The 21,244-nt window shown below is 40.9% G+C and overlaps 1 protein-coding gene across 1 annotated transcript in view; it reads right to left on the reverse strand.

Moving 5' to 3' along the window:
* Nucleotides 1-1,627: 1,627 nt before the first annotated feature.
* The window catches only part of dmgdh (dimethylglycine dehydrogenase), a 40,412-nt gene continuing 20,795 nt past the window's right edge, over nt 1,628-21,244 (reverse strand). Inside the window, exons 7-17 of the mRNA XM_034193009.1 lie at nt 20,390-20,588; nt 20,146-20,315; nt 19,903-20,056; nt 16,551-16,716; nt 12,592-12,722; nt 11,841-12,058; nt 8,421-8,578; nt 8,277-8,336; nt 6,879-7,013; nt 2,627-2,822; nt 1,628-1,968 (exon numbers count right to left, since the gene is read on the reverse strand). Coding sequence (XP_034048900.1) covers nt 1,958-1,968; nt 2,627-2,822; nt 6,879-7,013; nt 8,277-8,336; nt 8,421-8,578; nt 11,841-12,058; nt 12,592-12,722; nt 16,551-16,716; nt 19,903-20,056; nt 20,146-20,315; nt 20,390-20,588 — 1,598 coding nt within the window. The 3' untranslated portion in view covers nt 1,628-1,957. The remainder of the gene's footprint in view (nt 1,969-2,626; nt 2,823-6,878; nt 7,014-8,276; nt 8,337-8,420; nt 8,579-11,840; nt 12,059-12,591; nt 12,723-16,550; nt 16,717-19,902; nt 20,057-20,145; nt 20,316-20,389; nt 20,589-21,244) is intronic.

Here is a 21,244-nt window from a genome sequence, read left to right on the forward strand (position 1 = left end):
AAATGCTTGTGCAGCTAGGGACTGTTATGAAAATAGTTATGCAAAATGAAGGGGATATGGGGCTTCAAAGGTTTTTATTTAAACACAAGATCATTTCAGTGGTGTTAGGTTTGAGTCTGTTCCTTTTTTTTTTTTTTTTTTTTTTAAACGACCTCTCCAGTTTTGGAGATGACCATCTCACACAGCACAGGAGTTGCTGGCCCATGAAGATAGATTTTGTCCACCTGGTAAAGAGTTTTGAATAAACAGCTGCCTCCATCCTCCCGATCCCTCCTTTCATCACACTCTCAAACACTCACTACACAGAGTATCACACAAACTCTAATGTTCTCACACTCGCTGATCCACCAACTGACCCATTAATCTTTCTCCAGATGTGTACTTAATATGTGTAAGTATATGTGTACGTGAATCAGTATGTATAGTGTCTGAATGTCTATGTGCCAATGTGAGTGCAGAAATGTATGATGGTTTATCTAATCTAATGCTAATCTAACCTGTTTCACTTTCAGTTTATTTTCATTTATATAGCGCCAAATCACAACAAGGTTGCCTCAAGGCACTTCACACAAGTAAGGTCTAACCTTACCAACCCCCAGAGCAGCAGTGGTAAGGAAAAACTCCATCTGAGGAAGAGACCTCAAGCAGACGAGACTCAGCTTGGGCCATGATACAGACATAAATTACAGAACAATTCACAAAACAAATATACAGGAAATCTCCAGCACAAATACCACACCCATCTCTGGATGGAGCTGCACCTTAAACAGAGAGAAAAAAACAGAATCAGGCATCAGAAAGACAAAAAATACAGTATAATTTGTCACCATTAAGGTGATCGCCGGCCACTAGCCCTAAACTTCACTGAAAGACCCTGAATTTAGGTAAAGTTGAGGCCGTGGCCTAATCTAATCTAAACTATAATAATAACATACACCAAAAACTCTCCTCCTCCTTAAAAACCCACAAAGTATAGAGTGATTGTGCCCATTTATAAGCACTTCCCACCCTGAATTCAAATCAGTGTAACATGTCGCCAATACGCAGGTGACGTAATGAAGCTTCTTTTGCGGAGTCACATGGGTTTTTTGCAGGTTGAAGCGAGGCATCGAAACATCTTGCAGCGACACCTCTGCTTTGAAAGATTGATACTTCAATAGTTACAAGACCTGGTGGGCGGGGCTTATGATCTAATTGGGTGCACCTGGCACATCCGTTTTGGTCGGTTTCGACTTTGTTTGGTGTTTAGACTTTTTGTTAATAAAGTACGTAGTTCCTTTTTACTGGTTTGGTGGTGTTGCCCTGTTGGTTTTTTGGTGGCTTTACAAGCACATTCATTTAAACACAGCACTGGTAATTATATCAGTTTAATTATCAAGTTATTAACATACAGTTTGCTTAAAGTTAACAAAAAAATTATACAAAAAATTTACATTCTTACAAAAGTTTTATTTCCTGTGTGTATTCCCGATTTACCAAGAAGATTGGAATAGATCTTTTCTGTTTTATAATTATTTCAAATAAACTCTTCTTCTCACACACACACACACACACACACACACACACACACACACACACACACACACACACACACACACACACACACACACACACACACACACACACACACACACAGCTTCACTGTTGACCCGTAAACCATGGAATTAAAAAGTCAGTTACCGTTCAACACTAAGACATAGTGCAAAAAAAATATATCATGACACTAATTTCTCCATTGTTCAAAAATACATCCATACAACAGACACTGTGCTTAAGACTGAGGACTTTCGATTAATTGTCTTTCCCAGATTACATCACTCTTTGTCACTACACAGACACAAACCATTTCAGTTTGTTTCACCTGCCAGCCTCAGTCGTGTCCATCACATCTTTGTCCTGTCATTGATAATTCACACTCTTTATTATCCTGTGAGAAACTAATCGAGGATGGACTCAATTATGCTTTAGATTGCAAGTTTATCCACTACAAAGTGATACATCGATACTATTTTACACCGTCAAAGCTGTTTAAAATGGGACTACTTCAAAGTAATGTTTGCTGGAAATGTGGCATTGATATAGGAACATACCTGCACTGTCTCTGGGAATGTCCATTGGTCTTTCCATTTTGGACGGAGGTCATTAAAAATCTGGAAAAATGGAAAGACCAATGGACATTCCCAGAGACAGTGCTACAATTGTGCCTGTTGGGGGATAAGTCCTTCTTGTCCCCTTAATCTACGAAAGAACTATTCGGATTTTTGATGGCTGCATTTATAGTGGCCACCAGATAAATTCTACGGATTTGGAAGAGCCCACATCGGCCTAAACTTGAGGACTGGATTACACTGATGTCAGAGACTGCGGCTTATGAGGCGTAAATAAGGTCCAGGATAAAACCAGCAAAATCTGGTTATATTTCATGTCATTTCTTAAAGAACAAGACTCTGCCATCATCAAAACACCATGATTGTGCCATTGATTATTTTACACATTTCAATTTTTTTTTTTTTTACTTTTTTATTTGCTTTGCCTTTTTGGGTTGTTATAAGCTGTTGCTTGTGTGAAAATGGAAAATAAAAACTTGAATGACAAAAAAAAAAAAAAAAAAAAAATTATGCTTTAGATTTTTTCTGCAGCCGAGTCCGTGTGGGCTCGGTGAGGACTAACGGCTCTTGGATGACCATGGCTGGGTATTTCTTCCCCAGCAGTTCCACCTCCACCTTCTGCTCCACAGAGCAAAGCTCCATGGGCAGGTAGGCGAACGCTAGGCTCTGCTGGCTGCTGTAGCTGTAGGCTCCAGACGTGGTGTTCCCAACCACCTAACGAGAAACACCAGGGACACACGATAAGTGACACCAACCACAATGGGCCTCATGTATCAATGTTGCGCACTTGTGGCGTAAATTTACAGCGTAAACTTGAAATACACCAAAGTCGCCGTGACATGTATCAAGCAGTGCGCACCTGCCCAGTTCTGGCATACGCCTGACGTGATCTTGATAAATGCGGCGGGTGGAAACGATCGTAATTATAATAAATACGCCCATAAATATTCAGACTCTGCTTCAGACACACCCTCATTTTACGACATGGAAGCCAGGAAGACGACAAAGAAAAAGAACTTCACCAATCATGACGCGTGCCAATAGAGCGTCAAAAGCGGCCGTCGTATCAATTGTTTTGTATATAATCAATAAAGTGTTACAGTGGTCCCTCATTAATTGCTGGAGTTACGTTCTAAAAAATAGCCCGTAATACACGAAACCGCAACGTAGTCAGCGTTATTTTTTACAATTATTATAGACGTTTCAAAGCTGTAAAAACCCTCACTACACAGTTTATACACTTTCTCAATCAGGCATGAACATTTTCTCACTTTTCTCTCGTGTGTAAACACTCTCAAAGTTCAAACCTTAGTAGGAAAATAATACCAGACTGTTTTCAGGCCCAAACATTTGTTTGTGAAATAATCAATCAATCAATCAATCAATTTTTTTATATAGCGCCAAATCACAACAAACAGTTGCCCCAAGGCGCTTTATATTGTAAGGCAAGGCCATACAATAATTATGTAAAACCCCAACGGTCAAAACGACCCCCTGTGAGCAAGCACTTGGCTACAGTGGGAAGGAAAAACTCCCTTTTAACAGGAAGAAACCTCCAGCAGAACCAGGCTCAGGGAGGGGCAGTCTTCTGCTGGGACTGGTTGGGGCTGAGGGAAAAAACCGGGAAAAAGACATGCTGTGGAGGGGAGCAGAGATCGATCACTAATGATTAAATGCAGAGTGGTGCATACAGAGCAAAAAGAGAAAGAAACAATGCATCATGGGAACCCCCCAGCAGTCTACGTCTATAGCAGCATAACTAAGGGATGGTTCAGGGTCACCTGATCCAGCCCTAACTATAAGCTTTAGCAAAAAGGAAAGTTTTAAGCCTAATCTTAAAAGTAGAGAGGGTGTCTGTCTCCCTGATCTGAATTGGGAGCTGGTTCCACAGGAGAGGAGCCTGAAAGCTGAAGGCTCTGCCTCCCATTCTACTCTTACAAACCCTAGGAACTACAAGTAAGCCTGCAGTCTGAGAGCGAAGCGCTCTATTGGGGTGATATGGTACTATGACATCCCTAAGATAAGATGGGACCTGATTATTCAAAACCTTATAAGAAGAAGAATTTTAAATTCTATTCTAGAATTAACAGGAAGCCAATGAAGAGAGGCCAATATGGGTGAGATATGCTCTCTCCTTCTAGTCCCCGTCAGTACTCTAGCTGCAGCATTTTGAATTAACTGAAGGCTTTTTAGGGAACTTTTTGGACAACCTGATAATAATGAATTACAATAGTCCAGCCTAGAGGAAATAAATGCATGAATTAGTTTTTCAGCATCACTCTGAGACAAGACCTGATTTTAGAGATATTGCATAAATGCAAAAAAGCAGTCCTACATATTTGTTTAATATGCGCTTTGAATGACATATCCTGATCAAAAATGACTCCAAGATTTCTCACAGTATTACTAGAGGTCAGGGTAATGCCATCCAGAGTAAGGATCTGGTTAGACACCATGTTTCTAAGATTTGTGGGGCCAAGTACAATAACTTCAGCAGGAAATTAGAGGTCATCCATGTCTTTATGTCTGTAACACAAAAAGCCTTCAGTTAATTCAAAATGCTGCAGCTAGAGTACTGACGGGGACTAGCAGGAGAGAGCATATCTCACCCATATTGGCCTCTCTTCATTGGCTTCCTGTTAATTCTAGAATAGAATTTAAAATTCTTCTTCGTAGTACCATATCACCCCATTAGAGCGCTTCGCTCTCAGACTGCAGGCTTACTTGTAGTTCCTAGGGTTTGTAAGAGTAGAATGGGAGGCAGAGCCTTCAGCTTTCAGGCTCCTCTCCTGTGGAACCAGCTCCCAATTCAGATCAGGGAGACAGACACCCTCTCTACTTTTAAGATTAGGCTTAAAACTTTCCTTTTTGCTAAAGCTTATAGTTAGGGCTGGATCAGGTGACCCTGAACCATCCCTTAGTTATGCTGCTATAGACGTAGACTGCTGGGGGGTTCCCATGATGCACTGTTTCTTTCTCTTTTTGCTCTGTATGCACCACTCTGCATTTAATCATTAGTGATCGATCTCTGCTCCCCTCCATAGCATGTCTTTTTCCCGGTTTTTTCCCTCAGCCCCAACCAGTCCCAGCAGAAGACTGCCCCTCCCTGAGCCTGGTTCTGCTGGAGGTTTCTTCCTGTTAAAAGGGAGTTTTTCCTTCCCACTGTAGCCAAGTGCTTGCTCACAGGGGGTCGTTTTGACCGTTGGGGTTTTACATAATTGTTGTGTGGCCTTGCCTTACAATATAAAGTGCCTTGGGGCAACTGTTTGTTGTGATTTGGCGCTATATAAAAAAAAAATTGATTGATTGATTGATTGATTGATTGATTAAGACAATCCTGCAGTTTAGCTAATTGGTGTGTGTCCTCTGGCTTCATGGATAGATAAAGCTGGGTATCATCTGCGTAACAATGAAAATTTAAGCAATACCGTCTAATAATACTGCCTAAGGGAAGCATGTATAAAGTGAATAAAATTGGTCCTAGCACAGAACCTTGTGGAACTCCATAATTAACTTTAGTCTGTGAAGAAGATTCCCCATTTACATGAACAAATTGTAATCTATTAGACAAATATGATTCAAACCACCGCAGCGCAGTGCCTTTAATACCTATGGCATGCTCTAATCTCTGTAATAAAATTTTATGGTCAACAGTATCAAAAGCAGCACTGAGGTCTAACAGAACAAGCAAATAAAAATAGAACATTTTCCTATAAATAATTCTGATGGCATTTAGAACTAACGAATGAATTTTAACGATCAACAAATGAGGTCGGACACATAAATTATTAATAGTGACTGACCAGTATGTCACAGATCGGGACTCTGCGTCCTGACGTCGCGCCTTTTCCCACTCACATCTCGCTGCTGCAGGTGTTTGTTCCCGTGTGACAAACACAGTTATGAGTAGATGTTGGCGCTCTTTTCTGTTCTGGGCAACAAGATTCTGATAAACAGATACGCAGAACCCAGAACACTGTAAAAAAAAAAAAAAAAAAAAAGGCATGCAAAATTGGACTAAATACTCCGCGAGACTCTGAGGCCACGACAGGTGAATGGCGTTATAGCGAGGGACCACTGTATTCTCTTTTCACATGTCAATAATTCTTGACATGTGGATATTTGCTCACTCAATTAATAAGACACGCCTAATCTGTCAGATTTCTTTATTTTTTAAATGTATTTCTGTATTTATTTTATTGTGACAACCGAATGGAGACGACAAAACCTGATTGCAGCACGGACGAATTAAGGGAATGACGAAACTACAGTTGTTATTATCAATTTCATAGTCAAACAGTCACACCACATGAAGTTAAGCTCAGCGCTGCTCTGGCTCCAGGCTCGAAGTCTGGAGAAAAAGGTGAGCAGCGCTTTCTTTGCAGTCAGCGCTGTGGCCACGGATCGTGCTCCATAACAATGCCGCAGAGGCAGGATTTGTATTGATTATTATGTAGTATAATCAGGAAAGTGTTATTTATGTAACATATGCATTGATTTGTATAATGGCACTGTTTATCATGTTGATCATTTTCATTTTTATGTGGATTCCAGCGCTAGTTCATTTTGGTGTATAATTTACACCACCTCTCGACCTGGTGTATATTGTCAGCACAGCGTACGCCAACCACCACATTGATACATGCCAAGTAGCGCAGCCGTTTTGGAGTACACACCATATATGCTCAAATATCGCCGTACGCAACGTTGATACATGAGGCCCAGTGTGAGCATGCGAGAGCTTCACTCAGGCATCCGGCTGCTTCTCACCTTACCATTGTGCCACACAGTCTCGTTGCCCTCGGGGTCTACGTTATCACTTTCCACTGAGATGTAGGATAACTTCCTCTTCAAGCCCTTTGCTTTTATGTCCCGCAGAGCTGCTTTGCCAATGAAATCAGCAGGCTGGAAAAACCAATAGTATATATATTTTTTCAGGTAATACATTCCTAGTTATTGCAAGAGATTGATAAACTTGAATCTATGCAGCAGTTTGTGATTTAAAAAGGCATAATTTATAACAGCTCAAACTTAGTGTCAGTGGTGGAAACAGTGAACCTAAAAGTTAGCTATACCACAACCCTTAATTCACAAACTGAAAAGTTATTACATCTGCCAAGGACGCGATAAAATCATTGGCTTTTATATGTCTGTCTGTTAGCAGGATTACATCAAAACTACAGCATGGATTTTGACAAACGTTTCACCACACAGATATTACGCAATGGAAGACTCCATTCAATTTTTAAGGTGATCCGGATTCTGGACTCAGTCAAAATCTTGCAATAAATGACCCCATCCATCCTCCCTTCAATACAGTGCAGTCGTCCTGTCCCTTTGCAGAAAAGCATCTCCAAAAATGATGTTTCCACCCCCATGCTTCCGGGTTGGTGCAGTGTTCTTGGGGTTGTTCTCATCCTCCAAACAGGAATGGTAAAAAAAAAAAAAAAAAAATCTTGAATCGACTTTGAGAACTGATTTAGGGTCATCTTGGGGTGCTGGATCTGAATCTGAGCTCAGATTTCCTCTACACATCACGTTTTTTTGCAATCTGCATGTTTCATATTGATGGATTACACAAAAGTTGCTCATTCACTCACGACTTTGATGCCACCAATCATGCTCAAAAGCACAGTTTTTAAATCAGATTCACAAATGTGACCAAAAGCCTTAATACGGTTTACAGCACCAAAGAGGTGTGCGAGACTGCAGCTTTTGCTTCAATGCTTGATATAAGAAATATGTTTTCATATCTCAAAAACGTGATGTGATTGGCAAAACTAACAGCAGATTCGGATTCAGCGCCCCAAATTACCCAAAATCCATTGAGAAAAACTCCATGCAAGAAAAATCGTGCTGGCCAGCGTTATCTTGCAAAGTTGTTGATGTTTAAACAAAAACTTTTTTGTGCCTCATTATTCAGATTTGACCAAAGTGTAAATCTCTTCCAAGACAGACCCAGCCTTTTTTAAACGTTGGTTGAAAATCAGTCTATAATGCTAACAGAGGTAATCAAACTATTTGCAGTTGTCAATATTCATTGACCGTGTACTACATTTAGTAAATTTATCCAAGTACTGATATTGTCCATCATAAGAGATCTGAAATACGATATAGAGTGATTTTTGGTCTTTTTTAGCCGGCCAAAGGGTAAAAACCTGATGTTACCTTGTTTAGTTTGATGAAATAGTCCAATCCAGCCTCCAGAGGATTTGTATCACAGTTCATCTGTAACATCCAATAAGACAACCTCTTCAGCGAAAGCTTTATTTAAAGGCTGTGAACAGTCTCAGATCAGCTTCGTGTTCGTACCTCAGCCCCCCAGCCTCTGAAGCCTTTCTCCAGTCTGAGGGAGGACATGGCGTAGGTGCCAAAATTGTCAATCCCTTCATTCTTTCCAGCTTCCATTATGGCGTTGTACACGGTCGCCATGTTTTTTTGGTCGATGTACAGCTCCCAGCCGAGCTCACCTAAACACACACACAGAGGACATCAGTCGTCACTCAAACTATTAAAATTTTTGCATTAGAGTTTTACAGTTGTTTCTATATTCAGACAAACAGCAGGACAAAAAAAGTTTTCCTTTCAAGTAGTTTTTTTTTTTTTTTTAAATCTGCCATTGTGACGAGTGTCAAGATAACATACATATCTGCTTTTATTGATGCTGCAGTGAGAAATGTTGTAAAATTACTTTTGAAAATTGTCTTAAAAGGACACTGAACTTGTTCTTTATGGACTTCCTATGGAATTTACAAACCTGTCACTGTTATAAGAGTAAGAAATGCAGGAAATAAATGCATGGACAGTTTTATTTTAGTAAGAAAATAAAAAGCCAAACAACACAAAAATTATTGTAAGCTCGATTGATAATAGATTAATCATTGAATCAAGCAAAAATGACTGTCAAGTTACATAAGGTTTATGCTGCCAGTGTCTGTTTTAGACGTTATAAATAACTACAGAGCATTCTGCTGTTCAATTTCTTTTTGTGTAATAATATGTCTGTTGAGGAAAAACTCAAATTCTCAAGTCTATTCAATATTGATTCAGCTGATTATTTTAAATGACTAAATAATTAGTAAAAATAAATGAATAAATGTCTATTTTAAAAATAATTGTGTTTTCATGTTCCTATATGCATGGCCCTATAACTTAATTATTAATGGTTGATGCTTTAATTCTGCTAATATACATGATGTTAAGTGTCTTTTCTATATTGTGTTTATATATATCTTTTTTATGACTGGGCTTAAAAATATTTCTTTATGACCTCCATGTTTTGTCTTATGATGTACCGTTGTTGTGAGACACTTTGTAACAATTGTGTGGGAAGTGTAACATAACTGTTATTGTACTGTAATAATAAGTTAGTTATTATTCATATTAGTAATTTATTATTATTATTAGGCAGCATGGTGGATTAGTGGTTAGCACTGCTGCCTCACAGCGAGAAGGTCATGGGTTCAACTCCCACCTGTGGCCTTTCTGTGTTGAGTTTGCATGTTCTACCCATGTTTGTGTGGGTTCTCACCAGGTGCTCTGACTTCCTCCCACATCCAAAGACATGCAGGTTAGGTGGATTGGAAACTTTAAAATTGTCCGTAGGTGTGCGAGTAGGTGTGAATGTGTTTGTTTGTCTGTTTGTGGCCCTGTGACAGACTGGCGTCCTGTCCAGGGTGAACCCCGCCTCACACTCTGACTCCTGGGATAGGCTCCTGCCCCCCGTGACCCTTAATTGGACTAAGTGGTTGAAGATGAGTGTGCGTGTGTGTGTGAGTGTTTTTATTATTATAATTGTTACTATTATTTCTTCTGTGGTGGATATTTTAAGCCTTTTTATATTACACAATTATTCTTTGCAGCCCTTGTTTCAACAGTAAACACAATAACAACAATAATAGTAATTAATGAATGCTTGGTCTTGTTGGATTTGTAAGAATCTACTGGTACCTTGTTTTCCATGTAACAAGAAATATACTCAAAACCTGGATTAATCTTTTTAGTCACATAGCACTACTATTATTCTAAACACTACTGTATGAAGGAACACATTCCTGTTCCTTAATGTTGCATCTGGTAAATTTGCTGCTTATAAGGAGTAAAACAAATCCTCTGCTCCTAGTAGAATCAGAGAAAGAAGTAGAATACCATAGTACCATACTGAATTGCAGCTTCCTATTTTATTAAAATTTTTGGTATAATTTTGCATCGTATTACATTGTGAGGAATTGAATCGCCATCAAATTGCATTGAAATGGGAACAGGGTGAATCATATCGTCATGTATCGCATCAAGATGCGTATCGAATAGTTGTCAGTGACGAGATTCACATACCTAAAATATACAGCAATTTTTTGTCTTCTGTTTCTATCTGCACCTGCATGAATGATTTATCAGTCCAATGCACGAGCGACAATCTCTGCTGGATTTGTTGCACATGTACTGTGATGCCTGCTGAAGCTGCCGTGTTGCCTTGGTCCCTCTCCTGTTCAGCCCTCTGTGCACCTGTTCTGACAGTAAGGCGCCAGGCTGCACGGTCCTCTGCACACTGCTCCTACGTGTTGACATTGATGCTGCACATTTTCATATCCTTCTTGCAGACATCCTGGAAGCGCAGGTATGGTCAACCAGCCAAACGAGTGCCCTCTGCCAGCTCACCGTACAGTAGATCTTTAGGAATGTGGCCCAGATCCATTCTCCTGATGTGGCCAAGCCAACAAACACGCCTTTTGCCAAGAATGGTGAACATGCTGCTCATGTTGGCGTGTTCCAAGACCTCTGTGTTGGGCACCTTGTTGAGTGACCAACACAGGTGGGCACCCAACAACCCACGCTAACCCATGCCTGGACTCTAACCAACTCGCTTAGCATCCAAGTAACCTCCATTATCAAGCGGCAAGTTCTGGGCCCGGCTCAGTAAACTTCAGCTGTCTTCAGCCAAAGCATACTGGCATCCTAGCAGATGTGCTGGTTTTTGCACTAGCTGTACCACCATCAATGAAATACACAGAAAAAATAAATAAATAAATAAATAAATAAAAGAAAGAAGATGTAGGCCGATTTCAGCATGTGGGCGGGGATGATAAACTGTTCTTATTGTTATTATTATTTCTTAATGGGTCCTAATGGACTTTTTATCCTATTGTTTTTTGGGGGGTGTAATTTAATGCAGCAAATTATTATTCTAAACAATGAACTTCAGTGAAAATGATCATTACTTGCAGTCCATATTTCAACACATTAAAAAAAAAAAATGTACATCTTTGATGCAGTGGAGGATCAAATCCTGAAATGCTGCATTTTCAGGTGTTGGTGAAACAGACAGAAACATGATCGCTGAAATTCCAGATCAAAAGTATTTAGCTTTATAAGGCAGAGAGGGCGCTCCTCAGGGCAGTCTATTAGGACTCTAAAGGCACAAGCTGTTTTTTGTTAAATCAGGAAAGAAAAAGCCGAACTGAATACAAACGCTGCTTCTGCTCCGTCTTATGTAACTGACAAATCACCTGTAATGATTGGAAACCAAACTATTTACCAAGACCTTTGTACTTTTTCAGATCTGTATCCTTGCTGTCTGCACCTGGTAAACACCGTAAAGACACTTTGCTCTTTTCTCAGTCAATGTTTTTGTTGATGCTACAAGCTGCGTTTGCACATTTACATTGAACTCCCCTTCAGATTAAGAGCATTTTGTTTAGTATATCTGAAGTCATGTCACAGCGAGCACAGTACCCGTGTAAGAGATCCTGATGGCTCGGAGAGGAATGCCAGCTAACTGGATGGACTTGCAGTGGAGAAATTTGAATCCGGTGTCGCTCATGTCCTCATCTGTCAGTTTTTGTAGAACCTTACGGGCGTTTGGCCCAGCGACTCCCAGAACGCCTAAATGTTCTGTTACATTGCTGATGTCGACGTCATAGCCACCATTGGCAACTTCGGCTTCTATCCATCTGCGTTGGGAAAAAAATTCCATAGTAATAATTTGATAATATTCATGATTGCCTATGTAAGTGTCAAAGCAGAGCCACATGGTCTGAACTGCACAGGCCAATGTGGTTACACAGTCCACCAGGGGTCACTACACTATAAAAATCCCTTCTCTTCTCTGGGGTGGTGGGTGGGGTTTAATCATAGTGTGGATGCAGGGCCTCTGATGGAAACAGACGGGTGTTTTATCAACAGCTGCTCGAGTTTTTAGGTTTTTGCAAAACAAGACTGAGACCTTTGAGAGTTCTGTGAAATGCAGCTCTGATATGTGCAGTGAACCTGAACACATAATAGTGTGCAAACATTTTATGCACATTTAATATGCATGCAGTGAGTGAAGAGAGAATATGTCGCAGGCACAAACTATAAATATCTTTTACTTGCTTTGTTCTAGACGCAAGTATCAGTTGGCAAATGAAGTCTTACTAAAAGGGTTCACCTGGCCTTGGTAACTCATGTCAGAATGTGCACGTGTGCACAGTTAAATGTATTTCACCTCAGGTCATGTAGTTCTGAACCCGAGCCTGTGATGAGTAAGAACTCGCCCGGTGCCAGCTGGGTGATGGTGACTTCCGCATAGACTTTTCCTGCAGGTGTCAGCATGTGGCTGATGTTAGTCAGACCCACCTGAAAACACACGGGCAAAGAAATCCACATTCCACCCTTTACTCATTTTAAAGCTAATGTCCTAAAGCAGGGGTGGGCAACTTGTTTCAGAAATGGCCAAGAGGGTGCAGGTTTAACTGATTCCATCTGCTCAAAGTGATATTAATCAGTGAAATCACTTGGTGGAGTCAGTGGCTGCAAAGAAAACCTGCACCCTCTTTGCCCTTTCTGGAACAAGTTGCCCACCCCTGTCCTAAAGTATCAAATCAAATCAATTTTATTTATATAGCGTCAAATCACAACAAACAGTTGCCCCAAGGCGCTTTATATTGTAAGGCAAGGCCATACAATAATTACGGAAAAACCCCAACTGTCAAAACAACCCCCTGTGAGCAAGAACTTGGCGACAGTGGGAAGGAAAAACTCCCTTTTAACAGGAAGAAACCTCCAGCAGAACCAGGCTCAGGGAGGGGCAGTCTTCTGCTGGGACTGGTTGGGGCTGAGGGAGAGAACCAGGAAAAAGACATGCTGTGGAGGGGAGCAGAGATCGATCACTAATGATTAAATGCAGAGTGGTGCATACAGAGCAAAAAGAGAAAGAAACACTCAGTGCATCATGGGAACCCCCCAGCAGTCTAAGTCTATAGCAGCATAACTAAGGGATGGTTCAGGGTCACCTGATCCAGCCCTAACTATAAGCTTTAGCAAAAAGGAAAGTTTTAACCCTAATCTTAAAAGTAGAGAGCGTGTCTGTCTCCCTGATCTGAATTGGGAGCTGGTTCCACAGGAGAGGAGCCTGAAAGCTGAAGGCTCTGCCTCCCATTCTACTCTTACAAACCCTAGGAACTACAAGTAAGACTGCAGTCTGAGAGCGAAGCGCTCTATTGGGGTGATATGGTACTATGAGGTCCCTAAGATAAGATGGGACCTGATTAATCAAAACCTTATAAGTAAGAAGAAGAATTTTAAATTCTATTCTAGAATTAACAGGAAGCCAATGAAGAGAGGCCAATATGGGTGAGATATGCTCTCTCCTTCTAGTCCCTGTCAGTACTCTAGCTGCAGCATTTTGAATTAACTGAAGGCTTTTCAGGGAACTTTTAGGACAACCTGATAATAATGAATTACAATAGTCAATACAAAGTATGAATGCAGGACCATTGTATAATACTAGCATAGTACTGGGAGAGCTAAGACCTTTGCTCCCACCAAAACTAAACAAATCCCAATTTCTTAAGGTTCCTTTGACAACCAAAAAACACAATCCCAGTGTTCCCAAAAACAACTAGCACATAGTCTACACTAACCCATGGTGTCCTGGGCTAACAATGATAAGGTTACCATTGACAAGGTTTTTACAAAGTAGAGTTTATTAATTTGAGCGTTTGACCTGAAAATCAATAGGCTTCTTGTGGTCACCGTGCCTAAAGCCCCTTTCATACCAGGCTTGCGTAGAGTTGCGCGGGGGGGCTTGGCTCCATGACGCTGTTTTTACAGACTGCCTGGACATGTAGATGGATTAGATACATTGGAAAAAGTTAGAATACATTATTTCCAGGAGTTAATGAGCTTTATTTAATGTGCTACAATTGTGAGAGAAGTTTAGGAGGTGAAGGCGGAGCTCCAGCCGGCAATCGTGCATATGAGCCATCTGTGAGGAGTTATAGTGGATGTGGACATGTCCTCTCACTGGTAATCCATCAGTGAGGATTAAAAAAAAAAAAATCTAGCAATGCAGGAATGTACTGATAAAAAGTCTAAAAGGATTTTTCACCAGACTGGCGTAGGGTTGTGTACAATTGCGGAGGCTTGGTGTACAGCAGCGCAGCGTCGTGTAGACTTGCATACAGCAGTGGATTGTTGTGTAGACTTGCATGGTGCTCTACGCCAAAAGTCCACAAGAAAATTAAATGAGTTTAATTTTGTGTGTCCACTTCGTGGACCCTTTTGTGTCCCTCAGCATGTTGCCACATAAGGCTGCATAAGCTCAGCGTAGTCGTACGCTGCATTACTCAACTCTACGTTGGCCCGGTGTGAAAGGGGCTTAACACACAAAACAAGTCTGGTGACAACCACGCAATTAAAGAAGTTATTGCACCCATGTTACATGGCTAAATAGTTCAGGTTATATCCTGCTAAACAGGCAAACTATGCCACATACTGTTAAAACCCTGCAACTGCATTGGGTAATAAAGACAAAGGATTATGGGTAGTCCTTAGAGTAATGGAGGATCTACCACCAACATGGAGTATGAGCTGTATTTCTACATAATAACTGAATTTAATGCCTTTTGTCACCAATAGTGCAGCAGATAACAGAATATTTACAGAGGAATCCTTCAAATCTGGAAAGAAGCACCAAAGTTGGCACAAATACTCCTTAGACATTACTCTTTTGAAAAAAGTGAGTAGCCACTAGAATTTTCAGTAGGCGGCCAGGTAGGGGTCAATTGAAGAATTACACAGGGGTCAAAATTTAAAAATGTTTCAATCATATTGAAAGCTATACCACATTATTTGTCTGCTCACAAAGATTCCAAAAAGGTATAGTTTGGACTATCTATGACTATGTTATGGAGTTATGGTGTAAAAACAGCAAGAATGGTGACAAAATTCAGCATTAGTTTGTACAGGGGTCAGATGTTAAAGTTGCTCTAAATATTGTAAAATGTGATGCAAATTATGTTACAGGGTAACATATGTCACATGTCATAGAATCCAATGGACGTCGACATTGCTCTACCTTTACCTTGCAGACCAAGCATTCAACACAATCAAAACTATTTCATCTATTAATCCTATTAGTTAAACCAATAATTTGCACCACATTTTACCAAAATTGGAGCAACTTTAACTTCTAACCCCTGTACAAACTGAAATTGACCTTTGTCACCATTCTTGTTGTTTTTACTCCATAACATTCAGTCATAGATAGTCCAAACTATACCTTTTGGTATCATTGTGATCAGACAAATAATGTGGTATAGCTTTCAATATGACTGGAGCATTTTTAAATTTTGACCCCTGCGTAATTCTTCAATTGACCCCTACCTGGCCGCCGACTGAAAATTCAAGTGGATACTCAGTTTTTTCAAAAGAGTAATGTCTAAGGAGTATTTGTGCCAACTTTGGTGCTTCTTTCCAGAAATGAACAATTGTTACAGTTATCTGCTCCACTACAATGCAGGCATGGAAATAAGCTGGTTGTTATCAACATCCTGACAAACTCAGAGTTTCAATCAAGGCAGGAAACATCTTGCAGAGGTCACACTCACAAGACTTTTACGAAGTATGATTCAGAGACTTTGACTTTATGAAGGTCTTGAGGTCACTATGTGCAATGCATCTACCACGTTTGTTGATAATCAGACCAGTACACCTGAAGTAATGGCTGCAAAATGACATTTTCTATTATTAGTAATTCGGTTTGTTGTCATGATGTATTTTATGGCCAGTCTAGTGGAAACCAGTCATTTTGGACACTGCTGTCAACTTAAAACGTGTGGATGAAATTACTGAGGCACCAATGTATTTACTGTAACATAAAGCGTTCTTCTCATGGAATACTTTTGAAAATTAAGTGTTTTATGTCATTTTAATGAAAACACTTATTTTGGTGGCCATTTTGGACGCCATTTTGAACTGGTGGCTTGAGTAGAGTTTTTAATTTTGGTAACATTTTAATTATGATTTGGGGTCATTTTAGGAACCAAATAATGTTGGTTTGGTTTGGTTTGGTTAAGTTCAATACAAACAACTACACTGGATTTCAGTGAAGGATTCGGTTGCAAAGATTTTCTACAGCAAGTCAGTGGCACATCCACATTAATGAAGTAAACAAGTGTTTACCTTGGGCAATGTGTTAGCAAACAGGTGGTCCAGCAGCTTGTGCGAGTCCTTCCCTTTCACTATGAACTTGCCAAAAGGTGTCAGGTCAATCACTCCCACCTTTTCCATCACCAGCTTACACTCTCTACCGACTGGTCTAAACCAGTTGGTGCGACGAAAACTGGGCCTGGGTGCAGAATATTGTGAGTTAATTTATCACTTAATCCAATATTCCTGCAGAAATTTCATTGGTCTCAGTACTGCACAGCATTTTAAAGATAAAATATGGGATGGGGAAAGTTGAGTAAATGTAAACATGAAAAAGTTGAACAGAGCTGGAACCGACGTTGCTCATTTTTTCTGTGCATGTTTTGCATCAAAACTGACTTGAAAAAAAATTAAACAAAATAAAAGAAACACTAATGGAAAAAATACAAAACTCCACTTGACGGCTTCACCTCAGGGAGCTTTGGTGGCTGCTTTTCGCTCATGTGCTTTTGGCACTTTATGCAAAGAGGCGTTAACTCTGTTGCAGTGGTACCATTTTGTTTTCTGACAATGTTTTCCCCTTTAGCCCACATAAAATATTGTGTTGTGCAAATATTGTGACTCCAGATTTATCCCTGTAAGACCACTGGTTCCTAATTTACAGTGCAACATCCTTAGAAGTATACACACCGAAACTTGGAAGCCAGTAAGTGAGTTGTGTGATGCCTTCTAGGAAAACCTCAAACTGGATCATCTCCAGAAATCTGTGTTTGTGTGGTTGTACATAATATTTTGGTGCACATTTAGACCTTCAGATATGAAGAATGTTGAAGCAGCTTTTGCTGCAGTTACTTGTCTTTGTTTAAAGTTAAACAGATGTCTTCAGTGTTCCATCTAAACAGTTCTGTGGTGCTGCTCCTTGGAAGTAGGCTGAAGTCAGACTGCACACTGAGCTTGTCCATGTCCTGTCACTCAGAGCCAGCTAACATATTTACAGGAGCTCTTGAGCTTTTTTTTTGTTTCCATCTCCTTGCATGTTGAAAGAACACAGTGTTCTGAAACACTTGCTTACAGTTTTGCATGACACCACTGAGTGAGATGCTGTGAACATGATTTCTTATGTAAGTGTTTTCACTGAAGTCTACTGTTTCAGTCAAACGTCATCACTTGTATTCCTCATACTGACAAAGTAAAAAAAAAAAAAAAAACTAGATCCACGCTGGCTGAAGTGCAGGGTTGCTCAGTGAATTAGAGGTCCACAGCTACTCACTGATTTTCAGCTTTTTAAGAAACAAACAAGCGTCATCAGGAGATGACATTTCCTCCCAGCCCCCACAAATCAGTAATACAAAGTAGAAAACGGAAGGTTCTCCGCACTTCTGCCAGCCACAACAACCCGGTGCAAACAAGTCAGGACAAAACATGTAGAGAAAAGGACGGCCAACGCAACACAGATGTCTACGTAATAAAATTTATTCATTTAGAGCTCCACAACAAAACATACAGCAGAAACAGTCGATGTAACGTACATCGAAACGTCAGTCCCTATCTTTTGTTATGTACCTTTAAATAAATAATTCAATTATGCAAACATCTATGTTGCACCAGGTGTTCCTTTTCTCTACAGTAATACAAAGTGTCGGGGATCACCCAAGTACCACTTTATGCTAAAATATCGCACTAACAAGTGGAGTAGTGTCAATATTTTGACTATCTCGCTGTGACCTTCAAAATTATCTCCAGCCTCACTGAAATTGACTAATGTCAGGAGAATCACCCAAGTACAGCCTTATGCTAAATATGAATGAAATTAGTCAACTGTTTTCTGAGATATTGCGCTAACAAGCGAAAGCGGACGGATGGACAAGCTGATCGCTACATCACTCCGGTCTTACATACCGGGAGGGTGGGGGTGTTTAAAAAAAAGCAGTTGTGTTGTTCTCTACAAACATAACTGCTATAAATTTTTACAAAAAAAAAAAAAAAAAAAAAAAAATGGTCTAATATAGTCTTGTATGTTGGACCAGTCAAACAAGTCCAGCAGTAATAGGCCTGGTCCATATCTCGAGTACAGATACTCTTCCCTGCAACACACAGCACTTCTGGAGAAAATGGTCACTTAGCAATAGAAAAGACATTGAATTCACCTAATTTTTATATTTTCATTTTCCGGGTTGTTTTTAATCACCCAAACACAGACAGCATTATAGGTCTGTAAAATACACAATGAAAGTGAATTCAAACAACCATTAAACTCAATAAGAGTAAACACTGATTTAAAAGCACAAAATCTTGGCATTCTGTTGCACTGCTTCACCTCAGGAAGCTGTGGTGGCCACTATGTGCTATGTACCCCCCCACAACCCGAAGGTACAGGGAGGCGACCCTCTCCGCTACTGAGTACACTCCAATGCAGCAGCATTCAGCTGGGGCCTCACATGTATCCCCACACTCGCCCCGCGCCTCACACCCTGGCCAACTCCATAGAAGAAGAAGGTCTAACCCCTATCAAGGAGAGTGGTTCCAAAGCCGAAGCTGTGTGTGGTGAGGCCCACCAAATCCAAGTGATAGTGCTCCACCTCCCGCACAAGCTCTGGCCCTTCCCCCACAGTGAGGTGACGTTCCACACCCACAGAGCTAGCTTCTGCCACATGGATGTTGTCCATCAAGGCCCTTGACTTTCACTGCCACAAATGGGACAGCGCTCCCCACCCCAGTGGTTCCCCCTGCAGGTGGTAAACCCACAGGCTGGAGATGGAAAGTCCATGTTACGTCTTCAGACTGAGCTCAGCCGGGCACCATGGCAGGACCAGGTGCTCGTTGACGGGACCTCTGCCCAGGCCTGGCTCCAGACGGGGGACCCGGGCTTCCTCCGGACTGGGTCACATTCCCTCTGCCACGTTTTTTCATGGAGTCTTTGTGAACCATTCTTAGTCTGCCACCAATTTGCCATGGGAGACCCTACCAGGAGAAGACTCCAGACAAACCAGCTCTCAGGTTCATAGGGACACACAAACCTGTCCACCAATGGTAAGGTGATGGTTCCCGGAGAACCTCTCCGGGAACCATCACCTTACCATTGGTGGACAGGTTGGCACTAATTAGCTTTCTCAATCTATCACTGTGAGCCTACTACAGTCTGGTTTAAAGTAAAGGACAGGTTTCACTCTGATTGGTTAATATTATTTTCAGACTATAACCCACCCATGCCTAACAGAGTAAATCCATCCCTTTGCACCCAGTGCCCTGATTTCTACCAGTATTAAATAGCAATGTGCACTCAGGCACACCCTAAATGAATTTGCACCCTCTGCACAACTCCGATTTTCATCTGAAATTAATTCAACATGAAGACAATATGTAATTTTGCTGAATGGAACCTTACTTATAACCAATGTCATCTCCAGGTTTGTAGAACCAGTGTGGCTGTTCCCAGCCAGTGTGAAAGCCCATGGATCCTTTATCCTTCAGTAGCTCATAAACGCCGCTTGTCCGGCTGCTTGGTCGGCCAGCAAAACGCTCTTCCTTGGGATAACCCACTGGAGAAAGCAACACAAGACAAACAGTTGGCAAACACTGCAGCTGCTGTGACTAATCAAGTGGTGCAACACTCTTCTACTGTGCTTACCCACATTGTTGAAGCCATAGGACTCTCTCACTTTGGCACACATGAAAGGAACAGTGGTCCATGTACTATAACGGTTGGGGTCACACTCAACAAGGTCATAGGGAGGCTCTCCATTCCTTATCCAGTCACTCAGGAACTTACCGATACCACCAGCATGGATAATTCCATACCTAACCACACAAAGTCCAAGCATATGCTGCCTTTCCTTTTTAAGCATTGACTGTTAATCTCTTTACACACATACCCAAAACCAATGGCAGTCCAGTAGTTGTGAACTCCCCGATGTGGTCCAACCATTGGCAGCAGGTCAGGGGTATACGTGATTGGTCCAGACACAATATTGATGATGTCAGCTTTTTTCAGCACAGGAACCATTTCCATGGCCATCTCAACATGCTCCATTATCCTGTCTAGGTCCGACTCAAAAAGTTCCTTACCAAAACCTGCAGCACACACAGAACCTGAAGCATTAAAAGCTAGAAGTGCTTTCAAAGAGTGCGTAGAGTCTCCTGTTTTCTTGCTTCCGATTACAGACATGCAATCCTTATCTTTGTTCTTGATCAGTTATGGTCGGTCACTGTACTTAAATCATGATTGCCGAACACTTGCATAGAACGCTGAACTTTTAATGTGATCTTTGATCCTGATAACTAAGCTTTGCAACTGATTGTTGATCTTTGATCCTGGCCTTTAATTCTTGCTCAACATAGATCCTAAATGACTGAAGGTCAGAATCTTCCCCTTAAAAAGGCCAGGTTCTTCTCCTTTGATTAAAGCTGATTTGTAATTGCAAATGGAAAACCGGGTCCTAATCCCAACATTGAACAATGGCATGATCCACACCAAAATCTTATGGGTTGTTCCTTGACCCACTGCTGACCTCTCGACAAAATTCCATTAAAATCTTGTCTTGTACTGTTGAGATGTCTTAATGACATTTCAGCACATAGACAGCAACAGAAACATAACGTCCTTGACAGACGTAACAACATGGGAAAGAAATAAATTCTGCCTCCAACTGAACGAAAAAGCAGTTGTCATTACAAACAAACCCAAACTGGTTAAATACTTGTAGAAAACGGAGTAGTTTGGTGGACCT

The sequence above is a fragment of the Thalassophryne amazonica genome, chromosome 17 (assembly GCF_902500255.1).
Source record: "Thalassophryne amazonica chromosome 17, fThaAma1.1, whole genome shotgun sequence".
NCBI classification, from domain to species: domain Eukaryota; kingdom Metazoa; phylum Chordata; class Actinopteri; order Batrachoidiformes; family Batrachoididae; genus Thalassophryne; species Thalassophryne amazonica.